The sequence below is a fragment of the Indicator indicator genome, chromosome 3, assembly GCF_027791375.1.
Source record: "Indicator indicator isolate 239-I01 chromosome 3, UM_Iind_1.1, whole genome shotgun sequence".
Classification (NCBI taxonomy): Eukaryota; Metazoa; Chordata; class Aves; order Piciformes; family Indicatoridae; genus Indicator; species Indicator indicator.
In genome coordinates this window covers 10,961,731-10,981,984 of record NC_072012.1, presented here as the reverse complement: position 1 = coordinate 10,981,984, position 20,254 = coordinate 10,961,731, and the positions used below count along the sequence as shown (strand labels likewise).

The 20,254-nt window shown below is 49.2% G+C and overlaps 2 protein-coding genes across 4 annotated transcripts in view; one reads left to right on the top strand and one right to left on the bottom strand.

Annotated features, from left to right (window-relative positions):
* The window catches only part of COPG2 (COPI coat complex subunit gamma 2), a 31,874-nt gene extending 20,322 nt beyond the window's left edge, over positions 1–11,552 (top strand). The window contains exons 16-24 of one of the 2 annotated variants that reach the window (XM_054399892.1): positions 152–255; positions 2,193–2,318; positions 3,048–3,110; positions 3,733–3,872; positions 4,581–4,752; positions 5,258–5,355; positions 6,014–6,152; positions 8,630–8,728; positions 11,094–11,552. In XM_054399892.1, the coding sequence (XP_054255867.1) occupies positions 152–255; positions 2,193–2,318; positions 3,048–3,110; positions 3,733–3,872; positions 4,581–4,752; positions 5,258–5,355; positions 6,014–6,152; positions 8,630–8,728; positions 11,094–11,224 (1,072 nt within the window). In that variant the 3' untranslated portion in view covers positions 11,225–11,552. Of the gene's footprint in view, positions 1–151; positions 256–2,192; positions 2,345–3,047; positions 3,111–3,732; positions 3,873–4,580; positions 4,753–5,257; positions 5,356–6,013; positions 6,153–8,629; positions 8,729–11,093 lie in introns of both variants that reach the window. The other variant, XM_054399893.1, reaches the window with a different exon arrangement.
* Positions 11,553–13,067: 1,515 nt separating this feature from the next.
* On the bottom strand, positions 13,068–19,578 carry MEST (mesoderm specific transcript). 2 transcript variants are annotated; one of them, XM_054399498.1, is made up of 11 exons: positions 19,425–19,578; positions 19,017–19,096; positions 18,552–18,629; positions 18,129–18,265; positions 17,155–17,213; positions 16,852–16,892; positions 16,445–16,515; positions 15,154–15,255; positions 14,345–14,421; positions 13,727–13,790; positions 13,068–13,185 (listed from the first exon to the last, which is right to left on the bottom strand). In XM_054399498.1, exons 1-11 carry the CDS (start codon positions 19,576–19,578, stop codon positions 13,068–13,070), a joined length of 981 nt encoding a protein of 326 aa, XP_054255473.1. The 2 variants fall into 2 exon arrangements, with proteins under 2 accessions (XP_054255473.1, XP_054255474.1); XM_054399499.1 differs by lacking the exon at positions 15,154–15,255.
* Positions 19,579–20,254: the final 676 nt, after the last annotated feature.

Below are 20,254 nucleotides of genomic sequence, written 5' to 3'. Positions count from 1 at the left end.
TTCAGCTGCTGTGGCCTGTGAACACTTTTTGGCATAAGAGCCACAGAGGGAGCTCAGACTCATTGCACTGAGTCCAGTCTTGGCAGTGCCATTTTTAGTTCTCAAGATGTCCTGACCTGGCTGACAGCTGTCCTCTTGTTCTCCAAAACAGGTGCATGATGGACAGTGATGATGAAGTTCGGGACAGAGCCACATTCTACTTGAATGTCCTGCAACAGAGACAGATAGCACTGAATGCTGCCTACATCTTTAATGGTCAGTGATGGAAGAGAAAGAAGTCCAGGCTGTTCTTTCACATTCTTTATGATGGGATGGGCTTTTGCTGCTTAGAAGAGTGGTTGTCTGTGATGGAACTTGGGTCAGAAGAACCAGAAAGAGAAACATGTGGATTTTCTGGCCCAGGCAAAGTACTTGTGCTAGTTGAGAATGGCAGATTTGGCAAGTTATCACAGAATGATGGGGTGAGCATCTGGAAATCATCTAGTCCAACTTCTGTGATAAAGCAGGGTCACCCACAGCAGGTTGACCAGTATCACGTTTAGGTAGCTTCTGAATCTCTCCAGAGAAGACTCTACAACCTTGGCAGCCTGCTTCAAGGCTCCGCCACCCTTGAAGTCAAGATGTTTCTCCTGATGGAATCTCCTGGGTTCCAGCTGGTGCCCCTTGTCCTGTCACAGGGCACCACTGAGTCTGGTCCCATCCTCCTGCCTCCCACCCTTCAGCTCTTGCTGAGCATTGAGCAGATCCCATCTCAGGCTACTCTTCTTCAGGCTCAACAGCCCCAGGGCTCTCAGGCTTTTCTCCTCATAGAGATGCTCCAGGCCCCCTCAGCATCTTTGGAGCCTCTGCTGACCTCTCCGGTAGTTCTCAGTCTCTGAACTGGGGAGCCCAGGACTGGACCCAGGACTCCAGCTGTGGCCTCACTAGTTCAGAGTAGAGGAGGGGGAGAACCTTCCTTCACCTGCTGGCCACAGTATTCTTCATGCACCCCAGGAAGGATGTGTATTGGAAAGAATTGTCTAGGAGGTAGAGCAAGGGTGTGGGTTGGGCTTTTTTTTTCATCATTGTCTCTTCCTTCAGTTGGGACAATTCTCTTAACCTTTGCTCGGTCTTCTCCATTACCAGATGAGGATGACACATCTGGTGGCCAGGATTGGTTATAAAGAGATTTTATGGTCTGCAGGTGAAAGCTCATGCAAGTAGAATATTTAATTTATTTCAGACTTTGAGTGAAGTGTTTTGACTGCAGTTTTCTCTGGAGTGGCAGCTTGCTGTGCCATCTTCAAACTGTTTTATTCTCTCCATTATCGTGAAGCACTTTGTGTGTTGATTGAGAAATAGAAGTGCTTTGACCAGCTTTTAATTAGTCCAGACCATATCTGTGCAGCTATAGACTGTAGAGTCCTCACAGGAGGCTTTCTCTACAGCCTGAACCAACTGAGAGGCTCCAGAGAAGATCTCTTTAAATTAATCTTCCTTGTTTATGCCTCAGGAGGGAGGTAACTGAGACAGAGAAGTGCAGGGGACAAACTTCAGACTTAATTTATGAATCCTCTGTCACAGTCATAGAACAATTTTGGTTGGAAAAAACCTTCAAGATCATTAAATGCAACTACCAAGAGCTTGGGGCTAAACCATGTCCCTCAGAGGATGTCACCTCCAGGGATGGGGATTCAACCATCTCTCTGGGGAGCCTGTTCCAGTGTTTGAGAACCCTTTCAGTGATGAAGTTTCTTCTAATGTCCAACCTAAACCTTCCCTGGTGCAGCTTGAGGCCCTTTCCTCTTGTCCTATCACTTGTTCCTTGGGAGAAGAGACTAACCCCCATCTGGCTCCAAACTCCTTTGAAGGAATTGTAAAAAGCCAGAAGGTCTCCCCTCAGCCTCCTTTGCTCCAGACTAAACAACCCCAGTTCCTGCAGGTGCTCCTCACCAGACCTGTTCTCCAGGTTTATTGCCCTTCTCTGAATACACTCCAGCCCCTCAATGTTCTTCTTGGAGCAAGGAACCCAAAACTGAACCCAGGATTTGAGTTATGGCCTCACCAGTGCCTGGTACAGGGGGCAATCACCTCCCTGGTCCTACTGGTCACACTATTGCTGATACAGGCCAGAATGCCACAGTTTCTGCACGTCTCTGACAATTCCTGCTATTAAAACTGGTATTTTTTTTTCTGCCTATCCTTCTTCACAGGGTTGACAGTCTCTGTTCCTGGGATGGAGAAAGCCCTTCACCAATATACACTGGAGCCTTCTGATAAACCTTTTGATATGAAAACAGTTCCACTGGCTACTGCACCCATCATTGAACAGAAAGCAGGTAACACTCAGGCTGTAGCCAAAGGTGTAAGCATCCAGGTTGCCATCATGGTACTTGATATCTATAAGCTGATTGCCATCCTGGCAGGGTCGGGGCTCCAGGGACTGGAGGTGGCTCAGGTGAACACCACACAGGTTCCAGAGTCACTAGCTTTGCAGAAATAAGCCTGCCTTATCTTTTATCTGCAGGTAAAAGAAGACAGCTCTTCTTCCAAAGGAATATCAGTAGAAAGAATGTCATTGTTGTTCCTTCTCATCTTCTCACCAGGGAGGAGTTTGTAGATAATCAGAATTGGTTCACAGATGGTTAGGGGAAAAAAAAAAAAAAGGCAAAACACATTCCAGAAGTACTCAGTCATGTCACTGGCTTTCTTCCATGTTCCTGCACAAATTCTGACTTTGCACAACCCTTGCACAATCCCAATTTTCCTCTAGCTTTTCTTCTGGCTGTTTTGGGCCAAAATGTCATTTCCTTATCAATACTCAAACATCTCTCTCCTCATTCTCTCCTCTCCTACTTGCTCTCCCCTCTCCTCCTTGCTCTCTTCCCTTCCCATTCCATTGCCTCACAGAGAAGGTATTTTAGTGTGTTTGAGGAACCAGGCTTGCAATGATTTGCAGCAGAATGCATGAAACATGACAGGATGAGGGATTTTAGTGGAGAAATAAAGGCATTTGAAGCCCCACCATGGTGTAGTTGACAACACAACATCTTTGCTCTTCTTGACAGAGATTGCCCTAGTGACCAGCAAGCCTGAGAAAGTTGCTCCATCACGTCAGGATATATTTCAAGGTATGAGAGAAGATAAGTGGTGGGTCTCCAGCACTTGAATCTGACAAACCAAACGTAGTAGGGTTGGGAAGGATCATCTCTCCCACCCTGTCCTGTTAAAGCAGGGTCACCCACAGCAGGTTGCTCAGGATCACAATGTCCAGGTGGGTTTGGAATCTCTTCATAGAAGGAGACTCTACAATCTCTCTGGGCAGTGTGGGCTAGGACTCCACCACACTCACAGCAAAGAAATTTTTTTTTATGTTTAGGTGGAACTTCTTATATTCTACTTTGTGCCCATTGTCCCTTGTCCTGTTGCTGGGCACCTGTGAGAAGAGAATCAAATAATGGGTTGGATTGGAAGGAAACTTTCAAGGTCAACTAGGCCAACTCCCCTGCAGTCAGTAGGGACATCTGCACCTACAACAGGTTGCTCAGAACCCCAGACAACCTGACCTGGAATGTTTCCAGGGATGGAGCATCTATGACCTGACTGGGCAACCTGGGACAGGGTTTACCCACCTTCAGCTTATAAAATCTCTTCAAAAGTGTTGAACTGTTGGGAAGATGGACATAGATCAGGCAAGGGCAGAGAAGGATGCTATCACTTAGTATCAGTTATCTTCTTTTCCTTCCTGCACAGAACAACTGGCAGCCATTCCAGAGTTTAAGGGCTTGGGTCCGCTCTTCAAGTCTTCAGAACCAGTGCAGCTCACGGAAGCAGAAACAGAGTATTTTGTTTGTTGCATTAAACACGTGTTCACAAACCACATGGTGTTCCAGGTGAGAGAAGTTAAACTTTGACAGAGTACTTCTAATGATTCCTGGGTGAAGCATAAATAGTGTCCTTATGCCCTGGAGAGGACAGTTTTCCTCTTGAGGAGTTATAAGGTAGAGATCCTTGCCTCAAGGATCAAAAAGATTCCCATCTTTTAAGAATTCTGGTAAAATTGGAAATAAAAGCTTTCAAGGAGAACAGCTTGATCAAAGGTGCAGAATGTCCCTGGTATGCCGTGAAGGAGTGTAGCTGATTTGTAGAATTCATAGCTTCATAGAATGGTTTGGGTTGGAAGGGACCTTGAAGATCAACTAGTTCCAACTCCCCTGCCGTGGGCAAGGACACCTTCCACTAGACCAGGTTGCTCAAGGCCTCATTCAACATGGCCATGAACACCTCCAGGGAGGGGGCATAAATGACCTCCTAGGGCAAGTTGTGCCAGTGTCTCAGGTCCCTTACTGTAGAGAATCTCTTCCTAATCTCCAGTCTAAATCTCCCCTCTTCTAGCATCAATCCATTCCCCCTCATCCTGTCACCACAAGCCCTTGTAAAAAGTCCATCCCCAGCTTTCTTGTAGACGGCCTTCAGGTACTGGAAAGCCTCTGCAAGGTCTCTTTGGAGCATTCTGTCTTCTTGGGGGAAGAATTCTGAATTAGAAATGTTTTCTTCTATGTTCAAGTCCTGTTTTGTTTAATTTATTTACTCTCCTGCAGTTTGATTGCACCAACACATTAAATGATCAGCTGCTGGAGAGAGTCACTGTGCAGATGGAACCGTCAGATGCTTATGACGTCATCTGCCGCATCCCAGCTCCCAGCCTGGCTTACAACCAGCCAGGCATCTGTTACACCCTTGTCCAGATTCCTCAGGATGACCCCACTGCAGGTACCTACTGGCAAGGAGCAGTTCATGGAATCCCAGCACACTGAGGGGGTAGGAAGGGATCTCTGGAGATCATCCAGTCCAACTGCCCTGGTAAAGCAGGGGCACCCACAGCAGGTTGTCCAGGATTACGATGGCCAGGTGGGTTTGGAGTCTCTCTAAAGAAGGAGACTCCACAACCACTCTGGGAAACCTGCTCCAGGGCTCCAGCACCCTCAAAGTCAAAAAGTTTCTCCTTGTATTCAGATGGAACCTCCTGAGTTCAAGTTTGCACCTGTTGGCCCTTGTCCAGATGCTGGGCACTGCTGAACAGGCTCTGACTCCATCATCTCTACTTGGCATACTCCTCTGAGATCCTCTTTTGGACTTCAAAGTCTGGGGGGGATATTTCATATTAATTTGGGAAGTGCCATGACCACTGTATTTTCTGGTGTCTTTTTGGAGGGCTTGACCTCAAGCAGAAGTAACCCTACCACTAACCTACACCAACTCTTTCTCTCCTCCCCAGTTGCTTGTACATTCAGTTGCACAATGAAATTCGCAGTCCGAGACTGTGATCCAAACACAGGTGTGCCAGAAGATGATGGTTATGATGATGAATATGTGGTAAGTTTAGGACTTTGGAGGTTTTCTAGGTTGTCTTGTCACTAATTCTAACTACATGTGGTGGCCATTGTGTCCACAGTTTCAGAGGCAGACCTGCGTGAAACACCATCTCCAACATACTGTAGCTTAGATCCTTCCCCAAAAGCTTGCTTATGCCAAAAGTTATTTTGGTGCCTTACAGAGATATGTTGCAGTTGAACACCAGCCAGCAGATGAAGGTGGTGGGGACAGACAGGAAGGAAGAACTTCCGTGGTCTTTTCTTAGAACTGTAGCCCAGCCTTCCTCTTCACCTCAAGCATTTGCATTTTTATTATGTTGATGTTATCAACCATGGAAATACAAATCTGGTCTCAGGAAGGTGCCTGTCTTCTGGGCTTGGAGGAATGAAAGGCTTCTTCTGGATTCTGAGAAGGTCCACTAAGGGCTAGAATGGGCTTTCAGAATGCTTGCCCCTTTAGTCTCACAGATGGATTTGTACAGATGTTTTTAGGCATTCCTGATGAGCACCATAAATACTCTGAGCTTTTTGGATGCTATTATTATGTGCTTCTCCTGAAATGAAAGCCAGAGTTGTCTTGGCTGCTCTCTTTTGCTCTTTCTAAGATTAGGATTGTATCTGTAACTGGCAGCTGAACATCTCCCTTGCTTTTCTGTCAGTTGGAAGACTTGGAGGTGACTGTGTCTGATCATATTCAGAAGGTTTTAAAGCCCAACTTCGCAGCTGCCTGGGAAGAAGTGGGAGATGACTTTGAGAAAGAAGAAACCTTTACAATTAGTTCCATTAAGACCATTGAAGGTGAGATGATCTCTTCTTGTTTACTGGTAAATCACAGAATCATAGAATTGTTTCAGTTGGAAAAGACCTCTAAGATAGAGTCCAACCATCAACCTAAGACCACCTTGGGCATTAAACCGATGAGGTGATCAGTGACAGCCAACATAGCTTCACAAAGGGCAAATTGTGTCTGAGGGATCTGGTGGGCTTCTACAACAGTTACAGCTCTGGTAGATACAGGAAGAGCAACCAACATCATCTGCCTGGGCTTGTGCAAAGCACTTGACACTCTCCTGCATGACATCCTTGTCTCTAAAATGGAGAGGCATGGACTTGATGGATGGACCACTCAGTGGATAAGGAACTGGTTAGATGGTTGCACCCAAAGAATTGTGGTCAATGGCTCCATGTTCAGGTGACAAGTGGAGTTCCTCAGAGGTCTTTCCTGGGTCCGGTGCTGTTTAACATCTGTGCTGGTTTGGGGCCAGACAGATCGTCTCTTGCCCCGAAAGGGACAAAAGAATGAGACTCACACAAACGGATTGGAGAGTGATGGAAAGTTTAAATGAAAAAGCAATTGGTGAAGCTACAGAGAACTACAAACTACAAAGCATAGTGACAAAGAGTATCCTAAAGCGTACAGAACCCCTCACAGAATTCCCAGAGGCTTCCCAATCCTTCCCTTCTTCCCACCTGAGGGTAAACCCAAACCCCCCAGGGCTCTTTCTTCCCCCTCCCGCTGCTAGGCAAGTCTCAGGCTGGCCAGGTCTGAGACTGCCCCCCCCCGCCTCCATTCTCCTCCTGGCATTAGGCCTAGACAGGCCTAAGAGGCCTTGAGGACACTCCCCCGGCATTACCCGATAAGAGAGGACATCTCCCAGGGGAGCAGAGAGGGAAGAAAGAGCCCTGGGGGGTTTGGGTTTACCCTCAGGTGGGAAGAAGGGAAGGATTGGGAAGCCTCTGGGAATTCTGTGAGGGGTTCTGTACGCATTGGGATACTCTTTGTCACTATGCTTTGTAGTTTGTAGTTCTCTGTAGCTTCACCAATTGCTTTTCCATTTAAACTTTCCATCACTCTCCAATCCGTTTGTGTGAGTCTCATTCTTTTGTCCCTTTCAGGGCAAGAGACGATCTGTCTGGCCCCAAACCAGCACAACATCTTTGTCAGCAACATGGACAGTGGCATCAAGTGCACTCTCAGCAAGTTTTCCCACAACACCAAGCTGTGTGGTGGACTCACTTGAGAGAAGGGATGCCATCCAGAAGGATCTGGCCAGGCTTGAGAAGTGGGCCAGTGCAAACTTCGTGAGCTTCAACAAGTCGAAGTGCAAGGTCCTGCATCTGGGTCAGGCCAGTCCCAGGGACAAATACAGGCTGGGTTACAGACTGAGTTGAGAGTAGCTCTGAAGAAGGAGACTTGGGTGTACTGATTGATGAGCCAGCAGCGCCTTCATGCAGCCCAGAAGGCAACTGTGCCCTGGGCTGCATCAGGAGGAGTGTGGCCAGCAGGTCAGGAGAGATGATTCTGCCCCTTCACTCTGCTCTTGTGAGACCCCACCTCCAATACCATGTCCAGTTCTGGTGTCCCCATCATAAGAAGGACACAGCTGTTGGATGAAGTCCAGAGGAGGGACACAAAGATGATCCAAGGGTTGGAGCACTTCTGCTGTGAGGATAGGCTAAGGCAGCTGGGCTGGAGAGGACTCCAGGGAGACCTCATAGCTGCCTTCCAGTAGCTGAAGGGAACCTACAGGAAGGCTGGAGAGGGCCTTTTCATAAGGGTGTCTAGCAACAGGACAAGGGGGAATGGTTTTAAGCTGGGGGAGAGCAGGTTTAGCGTGGATCTTAGGAACAAGTTCTTCAGCACAAGAGTGGTGAGACTCTGGAATAGGCTGCCCAGGGAGAGTGTGCATGCCCTGTCCCTGGAGGTGTTCAAGGCCAGGTTGGGTAAGTCCTTCAGCAACCAAGTCTAGTTGAGAGGTGTCCCTGACGATGGCAGAGGGTTGGAGTAGGTGATCTCTAAGGTCTCTTCCAATCTAAGCCATTCTGTGATTCTTGAAATCTGCCATGCTGGGGAAATCTTTGATGTGGTAGGAGAGGAGTTTGGTACCTTGCAGTGTTGATGTAATGTCTCAGCAAAAAGATTTTGTGTTACAGAGTTCAGTGAGCGGAAGCTTGGCAGTGCTCTTCTGCTTGGGGCTGGTGGAGGGAAGGGCTGCATTCTTGGCTGTTCAGACAGCAGAAGGGATGTGGCACTTCCCAGGGAAATGATGTAGTTACCATCCCTGGAAGTGTTGAAAAGACTTTTGGATGAGGAACTAAAGGACGTAGTCTATCAATTGTGTACAGGGAGATGTTAGGTTGTGGTTGGGCTCAATGATCTTTGTGTCTTTTCCAACCAGGAGATTCTATGAAAGTAGATGTGTTGCAAACAAATTCTGACAAAATTTGTCTGCAGCCTGGAGGTAATTTGGTTTTTCTTCAATCTCTGAATGCAGAAGCTGTCAATAAGATCGTCAGGTTCTTGGGCATGCAGCCCTGTGAGAGATCAGATAAAGTGCCTGAGAACAAAAATTCTCACACCCTCTACTTAGCTGGTAAGTTATTCCCCCTACTGATCTCCATGCTTCCATCCCACCTTACTGATCTCCATGCTTCCATCTCATCCTGTTGAGCTTTATGCTTCCATGGCACCCTACTGACCAACTCCATGTTCCCATGGCACCCTACTGACCAGCTCCATGTTCCCATGCCAGCCTACTGACCAGCTCCATGTTCCCATGCCAGCCTACTGACCAGCTCCATGTTCCCATGGCACCCTGCTGACCAACTCCATGTTCCCATGGCACCCTGCTGACCAACTCCATGTTCCCATGGCACCATGCTGAGCTCCATGTTCCCATGGCACCCTGCTGACCAACTCCATGTTCTCATGGCACCCTGCTGAGCTCCATGTTCCCATGGCACCCTACTGACCAGTTCCATGTTCCCATGGCACCCTGCTGAGCTCCATGTTCCCATGGCACCCTGCTGAGCTCCATGTTCTCATGGCACCCTACTGACCAGTTCCATGTTCCCACGGCACCCTACTGACCAGTTCCATGTTCCCATGGCACCCTTCTGAACAACTCCATGCTTCCATGTCTCACAGGTTTTTACTAAAGGAAGGGAAATGGGTTGGGAGATTCTGCTCTTACCTCAAGAGCTTTTTCTCTGTAGAAAGCTGAAGTGAACCAGCAAGTTGGTGGTAACATGGAGTCTGCTATTGTAGCTGTCCTCGGACTAGGCTGTGTCTCATTGGAATGGAAATAGTTTTACCTCTAGGCGCAGTAGTAAATCCTCTGAATGAAGAACCTCCACACACCACTAAATTCCTTGCCTGACATTATCTCAGAAAAAGAGGTTCCTTGGACCATATTGGTTTCAAGATCCTGGCACTAAAGACATCTCCTGAATTGCCCTGCAGTACTTTTAGCTTCTTGTTTGGTGACACTGGTCCAGCATTTTGTGCAATCCCTGGAAGTGAAATAGTCATCACAAGTTTGTGTGAAGTTACTAAAGCAGCACTGCAGAGAACGTAACAGAAAGTTCAGTGAAGTTCAACCAGGGTGAGTGTAGGGTCCTGCCTTTGGGGAGGACCAGTACAGGTGAGGGGTTGGCCTGCTGGGATGCAGCTCTGTGGAGAAGAACGTGGAAGTGCTGGTGAAGATAAGCTCACCATAAGCCAGCAATGTGCCCTTGTGGACAAGAAGGCCAGTGGTCTCCTGCAGTGCATAAATATGTGTGGCCAGCAGGTCAAGGGAGGGTCTCCTCCCACTCCACTCTGAACTAGTGAGGCCACAGCTGTAGTCCTGGGTCCAGTTATGGACTCCCCACTTCAAGAGAGACAGGAAACTACTGGAGAGAGTCCAGAGGAGGCTGGGAATATGCTGAGGAGCCTGGAGCATCTCTGTGAGGAGGAAAGTCTGAGAAACCTGGGGCTGTTGAGCCTGGAGAAGAGCAGCCTGAGAGGGGATCTGCTCAGTGCTCAGCAAGAGCTAAAAGGCTGGGGGCAGGAGGGTGTGGCCAAGCTCTTGTCAGTGGTGGCCACTGACAGGACAAGGGGCAGTGAGCACAAACTGGAACCCAGGAGGAGAAACATTTTTGCTGTCAGGGTGGTGGAGCCTTGGAGTAGGCTGCCCAGAGAGGTTGTGGAGTCTCCTCCTCTGGAGAGATTCCAAACTCACCTGGCCATTGTGATGCTATGCAACCTGCTGTGAGTGACCCTGCTTTTGCATGGGTGTTGGGCTAAATGATCTGCAGAGGTTCTTTCCCTCCCCCACCTTCTGGGACTTTGTCAGAGTTCAATTGATTTTAGTATTTTTGTTAACTCTGGGTCTATCTGCGTAGTGATGATGTTGAATTGGGACTGGAGATGGCTCACCCTGCAATCTGAATGGCCTCTTCCAAGCCCTCTAGTTGAAGTGTAGGAGGACTATTCCTCGTGAACAGCAGGGGCACTGAGCTAATGGCCTGTGCCTTCAAGACTGGCAACAAGCTTCAGCTATCACTTTCTGGTTTCTGCCCACTCAAGTCAGCCTAGGGCTGCAGCAGCCTGCTGATTGTGTTTAATCAGAACAGTATCTGTTATCCTCAACCTTGGCTTTAAGACCTTCCCCAGAGAGGTTGTGGGAGCCTCCTTCTCCAGAGACCTCCAAAACCCACCTGTACACATTCCTGTGTGACCTGCCTTAGATGATCCTGCTTTGGCAGGGGGGTTGGACTGGATGATCTCCAGAGGTCCCTTCCAGCCCAAACCATTCTGTGATTCTAGGATTTTTGGGGGTGGGGGGCAGCTGGTGGTGTCATTTCCCCCCTCTCTGCAACTACATCTGTCTTGCAGTCAGCGGGTTGTTGACTGCTGGGGTAGGACTATAGATCCCTGAGCTTTCCTCAACCTCTCCAACCTTGCTTTGTCCCCAGGTGTATACAGAGGTGGCTGCGATGTGCTGCTGAGGTCCAGACTTGCACTTGGAGATGGTGTGACCATGCAGGTGACAGTGAGAAGCAAAGAAGAAACAGCTGTAGATGTCATCTTGGCTTCTCTAGGCTGAGTGTCACAGCACCTTGATTGTGGTGGAAACCTCTGGAAGCACCTGTCGGGTATTTAGTGGGTATCAAAGAGCCTGTCTGTCCTCCTGCATGTCGTTTTTATTCCTGAATTTGGGAAATATTTTGTATGATGTTCCAGTAGTGGCTGGCTGGTTCTGAGCCTTCCCCCTTGTCCCCTTCCCTCATTGTCACTTAACACATTCCCATCTTAACTTATTGCATTGCTGGCTCCTTGCAGTAAAGCAGGGAAGATCAAAAATGTAAAGAAAAATGAAAGCAGATTTTTGTCCAAACTGATTTTTATTAACAGAAAAAATAAACACTGGTTCAAGTGGTGGAATTCATTTAATAAAATAGAAATTTCTTCTGTGTCTCAGCACACAAAAAAAATAGCTGTTTTATTCAGCAAATGCCCTTTTTTAACAGGGATGCTCTTAAATTTCAGATTAAAAGCAGTTAAAAAAACCCACAGCAAACCAGCAAAGTTTTGGCACCCTGCAAATTTCCAGCAGCTTGATGATTGTCTCCTCTGTTCCACACCAAAAATCAATGCACAGAGACAGAGTAAACATTTTGCCACTCATGGTAGATTCAGTTCTCTGAGCCTTGTGGCTCAGAAATAATAAACATTTTTGTTTGGTTGTTTTTTTTGCTATTTAAGTACCAAACAGCAGCTTTTTTTCCTGGGCTCAAATATATGAAGCACGCTGTAGCAAAAACTGGTAAGAAAGGGGGAAAAGAGGGACCTTGTGGTGACTTCCTGAGGGAAGCTCTGCATCTCTCTGCTGATGAACTGCTGGCTTCTGCACTACCAAGTCAAGGTGAGGAAAGAATTAACAACTATTTTCATGCTAATTGAAAAAGGAATACTATTATAATTCTAATTTAAACACCCGTCCCAGATCCCTGTGGCTGTTAAGATGAATCCTTTTGGCTTTTGTTAGTGCCAGGATTGCATTTTCAGCTCCCTTTAACCTGCCCTGGTAGAATTACGAGGAGGCTTTGGTGAAGCTCCTGAGATAGTCCCAGGGGTGCAGCTCTACTTGTTGAGGAAAAAAGGGATGTAGGGAAAAAAAAAAAAAAACAAACAAACCATGAGGTTTTGAGCTTGCTTTTTGGGTAACTGCCCATTAAAAAGAGATTAATGAAGATGTAATTACAGTGGTTCAATGGGTGCAGACCATCGCTGCCTCTACTTTGAGGGATTGCAGATCCACCTCTCTTGCTGTACTTCAGTGCAGGCAAACTCAAGTTTCACATTCTTCAGCCCTGCCAAGCTGGCCAAGCACTGATCAGAAGGGTAAGGGTTTGAAGTGCCTTGCACAGCACCTCAAAAATCAGACCAACATCCATCCTGTTGGTGCAGATAACCTCTTTTGGCTGCTGCTGGTCTTTAGTCTACCTGTGGCATGCAGCCGTGAAGGCAAGTAAGGACTCTTGGGCTGATATATGTGGTCTGCCTCCCCTTAGGTGGCCCTGTTTTCCTTTGAACCCTCCTATCTCTATCTTTAGAGATAAGGTGGCCAAGAAGTGAGGTGAGCACAGAGCTGGAAGAGCTGTCAGCATCCTCTAACTCTCCTTAAGCTGACAGTTTTGTCCATGCCTCCATACATGCTCTATCACCTAGAAAGGTTGGACCAGATGACCCTTAGGGTCCCTTCCAGCCTGGCATTCTGTGGGGTTTTTTTTCCCAGTGCTCAAAGGATTTAATTGCATAAATGCAGCAGTTTTGGCAGCCAAAGATGGTGTTAGTGCACAGTGTTGGATCTGGAGATAAAATCAAGATTTCATCCTGCCCTCAAAGCCTAACTCATAAACAGAGAGTGAGAACCAAGCTGCAGCCCCTCAGAAGGAGTTGATGAAGTTCAGATAGGCATTCAGGAAGCCTGTTGGATCTTCCAGCTGTGGATAGTGGCTGATGTGGTCATCCAGCACAGTCACTGTTGAAGTGGGAAGCACCTTCCTGTTGGGAGAATGCAGCAAGGATTAAGCACAGGAACTGCAGCTCAACCCACAGCCAGCCAGATGCCATCAGTGAGGTGGACACTACCCTCTTGCACAGCTGGGATTCTGTTCATAATGCGGGTTTTGGAACAAAAGAAGTCTGGAGCATTTACAGCTGACCACTCTCCCGAGTGACAGATTGAAGAAGACTACCTCAGTCAATACACATGACCCCTGTCTGATGTGGATTTAAACCACACAACTGATTTGTCCAAGAATTGGGACTTCAGTGCCTAAACTGGGGAAGCAATTTCCAAACTGCAGAAGGCTCCAACTCAATCATAGAATCGTTTAGGTTGGAAGAGACCTTTAAGATCATCAAGTCCAACCATTAACTCAGCGCAGCCAGGTCACCACTAAACCATGTCCCTCAGCACCACATTTACACCTGATTGTGCAGGTTACACAAAAGCTACCTCCATGGAAGAAAAGGTTTGAACATCTCCCTCAAAATGAACCCCCAGGTGCTTATTCCTATTTCATGGTGGCTGTGGTCTTACTTGTAAAGTTGAAGAAACTCTGGATGTGGATTCACAGGGTCCAGGGGCCCATAGATTAGGTGCACTGCAAGAAAGAAGCACAGGCAGAGCTTTTATACCCAGGCATACTCCACAACTAAGCCAAGGAGACCTGTTGAAGACTTGTTTCCCTCCAACACAGGGCTTGAGAAGCTTCCAGTGGAGCACACTGAGCTACCAAATGGACTCTTGCTTCTCTGTCCTGGGGTCAAGTTCAGCCTCCAACCCTCCTCCTGCAAGCATCAAACGTTTCCTGGAGTAGCTGCAACTTCTCTTGAGCTTGAAAAGCACCTTGGCTTCCTTCAGGCAGCAGCTGGAGAAACTGGAAGCTGTGAACCAGCCTCTAAAGGAAAATTACCTCTCTTCAGTGGAACAAACGCCTACCTCAAGGAGCTCCCAGCATTCTGCTTGTATCCAAGCCTTCAACTGGAGCAGGGACATTTGCTGCCCCCTACTCAAACCAGATTTGATCCATGCTGTCATCATCAGAGTAACAAGAGACTCCAGCAGTAAGTAGAAGGAGCCAGCACCATGTTCTCAGCATAGGGAGGTAATTCCCAGTATCCCAACAAGTTAATCAAAGAAGAGATTCCTACTCACGTGGAACAGAGGTAGACATCAAGGCCCCAACCCAACGCTCTCTGTGCTTCTTTCTCTGGTTGATGTACTGCAAAAGGCTGAGGAGAAACCTTGTTGTTACACAGCAGATGGTGCCTGCAAGTGCTGCACATCCTGGAGAATGCTCTCAAATGGAAGCAAGTTTGGGTCCTCTGCTCCCAGACCAATGCTACTGGGTTGTAAAAGGGGATAAAACATCGTAACTCTTATGCTAGGTGTTGTGGTGAAGTCACAGAAGGCTGCAGGCAGCCAGCAAAAAAAACCTGCCAGGTCATGGCTTGGACAAGGTGGAGGCTTCAGTGGGCAAAGAACTGGCTGGATGGCTGGTCGGTACTGGTGAGGCCGTGCCTCAAGTACTAGGTTCAGTTTTGGGCCCCTCACTGCAAAAAGGACATGGAGGTACTGGAGTCCATCCAGAGAAGGGTAACAAAGCTGGTGAAGGGTCTGGAGACCAAGTCTGGTGAGGAGCAGCTGAGAGAGCTGGGGTGATTTAGTCTGGAGAAGAGGAGACCCTGAAAGGAGGTTGCACTGAGGTGGGTGTTGGTCTCTTCTCTCTAGTATCAAGGAATAGAATAAGAGGCAATGGTCAGAAATTGTGCCAGGGGAGGTTTAGGTTGGATATTAGGAAAAAATTGGAGAGTGGCCAGGCATTGGAACAGATGGAAGTTCTGGGGATCCAATATCCATGGACTTGGCTGACCTCTGGTAACCTCCAAGCCATGGTGTGGCTCTGCCTGCAAACAGAGGTTCCACCAGGGTAAAATGAAGCTCATGCAGCAACGTTGACTTACCTGTCAACAACAAGATTGCCATCATTGGTGCGTACTGCTGTCCACATGTCCCAGTACTCTGCTGATGAAGGCTGTGTGTAGGGCCCAAAGACAGCCCCAAGCCTGGAAAAGAAAAAGTTCAGAGCAGCAGAGCAGAAGCCATAGTGGTGAACAACGCCAGAACACAGCTGAGGGCAGAAACCACTCCAGTTTCCACTGGCAAATATGTGGTGGCGAGAGCAGCATGGCAAGTTGTCCCTCAAAAGAACCCAGTGTTGGACCTGATGGCCAGTTAAAGGGCTTTTTGGAGATAAGGAGACCTTGGAACATCTGATAAAAATATATAGCATCATGGAGTTGTTTTGGCTGGAAAAGACCTCTAAGATCATCCAGTCTAACCATCAACCTACCACCACTGTGGTCATTAAACCATGTCCCAAAGTGCCATGTCCACACATTTCTTGAACACCTCCAGGGATGGTGACTCCACCACTGCCCTGGGCAGCCTGTTCCAAGCCTTGACAACCCTTTCCATGAAATTATTCCTCATGTCCAACTTAAACCTCCCCTGGTGTAGCTTGAGGCTGTTTCCTCTGGTCCTATCGTGTTTCATGGCAGAGGAGACTAACCCCCACCTCACTGCAGCCTCCTTTCAGGGAGTTGTAGAGAGCCAGAAGGTCTCCCCTCAGCCTCCTCTTCTCCAAACTAAACAATCCCAGTTCCTTAGCTGCTCCTCACAAGACCTGTTCTCTAGACCCTTCACCAGCACATTGTGCATTGCATGCAGAGCATAGTTGGGGGTTTTGGTGGTTTTGTGACACAGTTCCAGTACTTGTGGCCTGCAGCCAAAAGCCCTGTGGTTTATGATTAAGCTGAAGCACTGAACCTGGACAAGGAGTAGCCCAGAAGATCAAGGTCATTCAAATCTAGGGGCAAATGTCACCTGGAACAGTGCCAGAGATCTGCTCACTAATTCATAGAATCACAGAATGGAGTTGGTTGTAAAGACCTTTAAGATCATGGAGTCCAACCCCTAACCCAGTACTGCCATATCACCACCAAACCATGGCCCTCAGCACCACATCTACACAGCTTTTCAATCCTTCCAGGAATGATGACTCCACCACTGCCCTGGGCAGTCTGTCCCAGGCCTTGACAACCTGCAAGGGGAAGAAATTGTTCCTCACGTCCAACCTAAACCTCCACTGGTGCAACTTGAGGCTATTTCCTCTTGTCCTCTGCTGGCTGTGTCCCTGCCTTGATTCACATTCCCTGTACAGACTATGCCCAACAGCACAAAGACCCAACTCACCCTCTAGAGAAGAAAAAGAAGTTCATCAGGCGTGTGATGATGAGGGACAGCAAACCTCCATCCTTGAGGATCTTGGGCAGAAGAAATAAAAGGAGAGAGCACCACTTGGCATCATAGAGATGAGTAAATCCTGGCTTCTCCTACAGCAGTTTCCCATCTCAGCCCCAGCCCCGAAGATGTGCATGAGGGCTTCAGGAGGTGGTTAGCTGGGACAACTGGACATGACAAACCACATGTTCACGTCCCTTGCTCCTCTCCACCACCTCTAAAGACGCCCCTGAGCAGCTCAGGTGCCGTTAGCAAAGCAGGAAAAGCAGCAGGGGTCGGAGCCAGGTTGAAACCCAAACTCATGGAGTCAGCAAGACTTAGGCTTGAGGGTGGTATGGGAAGAAGGGATAGCAGCTCACCTTCTGGATCAGCCGTGGGTAGTGCGTTTCGGGGAAGATCCCTGCAAGGATGTCAAAGAACAGAGTTGGAACTCCACAAGTGCTTTACTCCACATCTCCCAGTCACAGAGTCAGAGGATGGGTTGGGTTGGAAGGGACCTCACCCCTTCTTCATGGTGACACAAAGGGCACCACAAACACATCCCTAGGACTGATGTTGCTGGTTGATTACAGCACTTTAACTGCAGGCTGCTTGGAGTTCAGGTCCTGTGGATCTCCAGCCCTCCCATCCCACCTCATCCCATGACACCAGGCAAACCTTACCTCCATTGGATAAACATAAGCTGTTAATCAAGATGCTTCCAGTTTTATTGTGCTCATACCTGGGGGAGCAGAAGAGAAGAAGATGGAACAACAAGTTCACCATGTGGCCAGCAGGTCAAAGGAGGTTCTCCTCCCCCTCTACTCTGCCCTGGTGAGGACACAGCTCAAGTACTGTGTCCAGTTCTGTGAGCCAAGGAACTACTGCAGAGAGTCCTGCAAAGGCTACAAAGATGCAGAGGGGCCTGGAGCATCTCTGCAAGGAAGAAAGGCTGAGAGACCTGGGGCTGGTGAGCCTGGAAAAGAGCAGTCTGAGAGGGGATCTGCTTAATGGTCAGCAAGAGCTAAAGGGTGGGGGGCAAGAGGATGTGGCCAGACTCTTGTCAGTGGTGCCCAGTGACAAGACAAGGGACAACAGGAACAAACTGGAACCCAGCAGGTTCCATCAGGGGAAATTTCTTTGGTGTGAGGGTCGTGGACCCTCGAGCAGGCTGCCCAGAGATGTTGTGGAGTCTCTTCTCTGGAGAGATTCCAAATCCACCTAAACATCATGATCCTGGGCAGCCTGCTATGTGTGACCCTGCAGGGGTGTTGGACTGGAAGATCCCCTGAGGTTCCTTTCAACCCCTAGCATGCTGGGATTCTGGGATTCTCTGAAACGCAACTAGAGCTTCTCCAGGCTCCAAGAAGTGACCAACCAGCAGGTCAAATTAAGAGTGTCACATAATCTCTGCTCCCCTGTTGTCCATGGTATGGTAAGAAGCTGAGGAGAGAAGTTAAGCATCCTACCATCTAGGGACTGATGGATAGGAGCTTCAGCTCTGCCCACCACGGATGTGCTGTGAGACCTCCCAGCCTTCATTACAGCTTTAGGTACAGGGAAAGGGGATTCTGTGCTATGTCCTCCCACTTATCTGCTGGCAGTCATCTTGATGGGGACAACAAAGAGCAGCCAGAAGATCAGTGACTGCAGTGACCTGTACAGCAGCTCCTGGGCGACCGTGTCCCCATAATCATGGGACAGGAGATTAATCCTCTGGTGATGGAGGCCAAGGTGACGCACCAGCCCCTCCATGATGCTGGCTTGCTCGAAGATGGAGTAGTGGTGGGGCCTCTGAAAAGCAGGAAAGGAGCTCCAGTGAGAGCCTGACCCACCACAAGCCCACAAACTCCAGGATAATCACCCAAATGGAGGAATATGGGATTGAGACCCACAGTTTGTGACCTCAGACAGCACAGTCCTGGGCCAGCAGCTACATCCATGAGCTCATGGGAACACTGCCCATGGCCCAAATGTGTCAATATGTGTTTGGAGTCACATCAAACCCAAGTGAAGGGAACATGGTGACAGAGCCCATCTCCACCGTGCACCTTTCCTATCTTCGTCCCAGGTTACTTACAGGCTTGTCACTGAAGCCAAATCCTACAAAATCTAGAGCGATCACCCGCTGGAACCTCTGGGTCAGTCCTTCCCAGATCTGGAAAGAGGAGAAAGAAGGTCTCATGGGAGCAGAGAGAGGAAAAATCTGTGATGATGTGAAGCCATGGGTGGCCCTGCCCCGCTCCACTCTCCTCCTCCAGACAGCACCTTCCAGCTCCAAGAGAACTTCAGGAGGTTGATGTTTGCCAATAACCAGTAAGACCAACCCCAAAAACATGCCAAGAAATAGTTGTGGGTCTTCTCCCACTTCAAGGGAAAGAGTGAAGAGAGCTTAGATCCCATCAAGGTGTGTGGAGAGGAACAGGGCTGATGTCCTGGATCATGGCAGTACCCCCTGGCAGAAACTCCTCCAGAGCATTGCTAACCCACCACCTATGTCCATCTGCTCATCATGGGAGAGAAAAAATGTGGATTTGCTGCTCACCTTGTACCAGTCATAGCTGGAAGTTGGGAAGCCATGCAGGAGGACAACGATGTCAGAGCTGCCAACAGCACCAGTTGAGTCTGCAGAGAGAACAGGAATGGGACATCTCAGGGTCAATTTCTTCCCCCCAAATTTCCTCCTCTGTAAGACAATAGTTGCCATTCACCCTGTTGAGAACTCAACCACCAGTACCTCCTCCAAAACCAAGCATGGGTTTGACTGACACCACAGCTTCCAAATGCCAACATGGCTTCAGGAACCCCGCCAGGTGAGCCACCATGACCACCTAAAGCCATTAAGTTTCAGAAGGGATTTGCCATCATTCTGCCTGGCCTTGAGGATGTCCCTGGGGCCACCAAGGGAACCAGAGCCCCCAGGCCTGTTCAACTGTCCCCACGGTTTAGTCACCTCTGTAGAAGATGTTCTGGTCCTTATAGGTGAAGTAGGCTCCAGAGGACCTCCAGGAGAGGAGAGCTGGGGAGAGGCTGGGGGGTGGGATGTGCAGGTAGACAGCGAGGAGGGGCACAGTCAGCAGCCCCACCTGCACCCACCACTCCTTCATTCTGCTGGAGAGAGCAAGGTGCTTGTCTACAGGGATTTGCCCCATAACCCCAATGTCCCTCCAACCCACCATTCCCCGAATCTCCCATGTCCACATAACCATCATGCCCTCAAACCCCCCAAGTCACCATAGAGTTCCTGGGGTAGCAAGTCCGTGGCAGTGGTCTCTGCAGTACAGGTTAGGGGGCCTGAGGAGGGACATGGGGTGGAACATGGGCCCTAATAAACCCCCCCTTCCCCGTAATTGGGGGACATGGGGGTGGACACGGAGGCTCCATTGAGGGGCTGATGTGGGATATGGGGGGGGACATGGACTCCATTGGGTGTGTGAGGAAGGACGCAGGGTGGAACATGAGCTCCACAGAGGGTCTGAGAGGGGCATAGCCCCAGCCTGGCGGTGAGGGAAGCCCCGCCCCCCAGCACGCCTGCCCATCATATCAAGGCCACGCCCCACTGAGACGCCCCTCCGCGTGCCAAGCCTCTCTCCCAGCCAGCCCCGCCTGCTGCCCTGCTGCGCGCCCCCCTCTCGAGCCGGCGGGCGTAGCCTCCGTGCCCGGCGCCAGGACGCCGCAGGCGCGCGCGCACGCGCCTCACCTGCTCCTCAGGCGCTCCAGCCTCGTGCCGCCATGGTGCTTCCGGGGGCGCGGCTATCCCCCACGTCCGCGCGTGCGCTGTCC